The sequence below is a fragment of the Equus caballus genome, chromosome 7 (genome assembly GCF_041296265.1).
Source record: "Equus caballus isolate H_3958 breed thoroughbred chromosome 7, TB-T2T, whole genome shotgun sequence".
NCBI classification, from domain to species: domain Eukaryota; kingdom Metazoa; phylum Chordata; class Mammalia; order Perissodactyla; family Equidae; genus Equus; species Equus caballus.
Window position 1 is genome coordinate 76,247,095 of NC_091690.1, and position 3,211 is coordinate 76,250,305.

At 39.5% G+C, this 3,211-nt stretch overlaps 1 protein-coding gene across 1 annotated transcript; it reads right to left on the reverse strand.

Moving 5' to 3' along the window:
* Positions 1-223: 223 nt before the first annotated feature.
* OR52A1J (olfactory receptor family 52 subfamily A member 1J) lies at positions 224-1,174 on the reverse strand. Its single transcript, NM_001391382.1, has one exon. The coding sequence runs from the start codon at positions 1,172-1,174 to the stop codon at positions 224-226; it is 951 nt and encodes a 316-aa protein (NP_001378311.1).
* Positions 1,175-3,211: the final 2,037 nt, after the last annotated feature.

Consider the following 3,211-nt stretch of genomic DNA (forward strand, 5'->3'; position numbering starts at 1 on the left):
TGTTCTTTCTATGTTTCTCATTCTTATGACGACGGTAGGATCCACGACCCCATTGACTGATAGTTGTCATGGGCTATGATATTTGAAAACCATCTAACATGCTGGCAAATTTCACAAAAAAATTAAATAGAAAACTCAAGCATCTCAAATAATGTGTAGTTTTTGTTATTTTATTTAGTTTTGAGACTGTTATTGCAGAAAGAGGAAGGCATGAAGATGTAAATCAAGGTGGATTTTGTGAACAGAACATTTTTACCACACGGACACGGATCTGCTTGGTCTTTGCACCATAGACAAGTGGATTGAGAAATGGAGGGACCAGCAAGTATAAGTTAGAAAAGAGGATATGGATATACGGGGGGAAATGAGAACCAAACCTGTGTGTGAAGAAGGAGAAGAAGGCAAGGAGGTAGAACTGGAGGAAGACACAGATGTGAGCAATGCAAGTATTGAAAGCTTTCAACCTAGCTTCCTTCTGGGGCAAACGAAAAACTGCGATAAATATCTGAATATAGGACAAAGTGATGAATGTGAGGTCGAAACCTGCAACGGTGAAGGCCACAAACAAACCATAGATTTTGTTGACACGGACATTTTCTGCAGCCAGTTTCACAATGGCCATGTGCTCACAGTAGGAGTGGGAGATGATTGTTGTATGATAAAATTGGAACCGACACTTTATAAGTACTAGGCATGGGGCTACAAGAATGGCAGCCCTGAGTGTTACTACAGCCCCTATTTGGGTGATTAGCTGGTGGGTGAAGATGGAAGTATGTCTTAGTGGATAACAGATGGCCACATAGCGGTCCAGCGCCATGGCCAGCAGGATGCCTGACTCCGTGCCCTGAAATGTGTGGATGAGCCACATTTGAAGCAAGCAGGAATCAAAATAAATCTCTTGAATATGAAACCAGAAGATTCCGAGCATCTTGGGGACAATGCTGGTACCAAGTGCAATATCTATGACTGCCAGCATGCCTAGGAAAATGTACATAGGCTCATGGAGCCTGCGCTCTGATATAATGGTGATCAGAAGCAAGGTATTTCCAATCATAGCAATGAGATACATGGCACAGAATGGGATCCCAATCCAGCGTTGCACAGCCTCTAGGCCTGGGATCCCTATTAATCTCAACACAGAAGGCATGGAAACTGTGGTGTTGGACATGGACATGGTGTCTTTGGGCCTCGTGATGCAAACAAAATAAGTTACACAGTCAGTGCTACTGTTGCTCTTCTACTTTCTGTTTTTATCCAATGTCATCATATCGAGTCTGTCTAATTTTGATAGAACTCTAAGAGTATCATACATTTCATTCATATTCTTGAAGAGAAAAGAGATTCATAGAGACGCATAACTGTTTTCAGGAAGAGCATCCACAAGCACTGTGCCACAATATGATGTTATGTGCATGGCAGGTCAACTACGTTAGAACCAACAAAATCACCTGGGTAAAGGAGTTAACTGCTGATCTCTCTGTTCTCCCAATTCTGGGCCTGTGGGCAAAATAATTAGACATTTATTTTGCTTGGAAATTGCATTTTAATCAGAGTTTGATGCATCATGCCATATCCTCTATTCCAGCTACTCCTTTTGTATGCTATTATTGCCAATTGTTTCCAAGTCAAGACCACTTCTTTGGACTGCCAAATTCTTAGTATGTGACTAGTATATACTTTAAAAGACTCCTTGTGAGAGAGAATTGAGATAGAGTCGATACCCACAAGAATATTTATATATCTATATGATCTGTGTAACATAATACCTATACATACTATCTATATGTATCTATATATCTGTGTTAGACTGGATATCCCTTCAAAAGGATGTGAAGGAAGATATTCAAAAAAGATCATTCAAATCCATGTATTTTTGATGATCTGGGTCAAAGTTCCTTGCTACTTTTTACTGTTCAAGTAAAACTGTATTTTATTTTGCCTATATTTCTAACAGCTGAAGTCCTAAAAATTATTTTGTGCGCAAAATAGCTGAAATTCTCTAATACGCATTATAGTATCAGGAAGGGAGGGATCTCTGGGAGCCGAGGACATCTGCAGCAACAATGCCTACGGGCAACAGGATTCATTTGTGATGACTACAGGATATAGGAAAATGGGCACATTGGTCACTTAGCCAGAATAGAGGCTAGTTTCTTGGGGTTAAACTAATTAGAGCTACCATGAGAATGAGATTGGACCCACATAGGCTCATTAGCCCTTAATGAAATATAGGTCCTCTGCGACGCTTGAATCACTCTGTGAGCTGAGGCATAAGAAGTTAATAGAAAATAAGGGTGAAAGGAGAGATTCCTTAAAAGGAGTCAAAAATAGGGCTAGAAACAGAAGACAAAAAGGACAGACCTTGGAATACCAGAAATGGTTCAGGAATGGGCTATAGTGTAACTGAAGAAAATTTAATCACCTCTCAATTCACTGATGACTGAACGTTCTGAAAACTTGGGCTTCTATGTCTTACCTGAAAGTTCATCTCTGATCAAAATCATTACTTTGTAATAATTAAAATATAGAAGCAAGAAATTCTCGAGCTGTACATTAGAGGAAACGTTTGTGATTTTGTGAAAAATAAAGTTAGGTTATTTCACTATATCATGGACTCTCCGAGAAATTTGCTTTGTGTAAGCCAGTTCATGATTAGGTAAACATATTGAATGTCTCCCAAAATGCCATTAGTACAGGAAGCAGCTGTGGTGCGTGCTACTAAACCTAGAGTGAAAGAATCAGGTCAGCAGGAGTCGTTTCATGAGAGGAAGGCTATATCAATTGACATATGTAGGATAGACTAGTCAGTGAGTCAAACACATGATCTCCACAGGCTTGCTCCCATGTTTAATTCTGTGAATCCCCAATCCATAGATCACTATGCTAATAGGGATAAAGATTTTCTTCTTGAGAGATAAAGAGAATTAGAATAGGCATTATTTTAATAATAAGCACAGTGTCTGACTTATTCAAGAACAAGGAGCTGACATGTGAGCATTATCCCACAGGTACAGAGGTAGGATGGCAGGTGGAAGTACATAATGAGTACAGGGCTGGTGGGAAGGATTGATTATTTTTGGAAAAGGTGGCAATGAAACATTATGGGGGTAAACTTTGTAGTAATGAGAGTTACTTGCCAATTTGTTTTGGGAACTGATTCTGCTCTTACAGGATATCTGAAGAGGACTGTTATTTCTTCATAACACTGTCA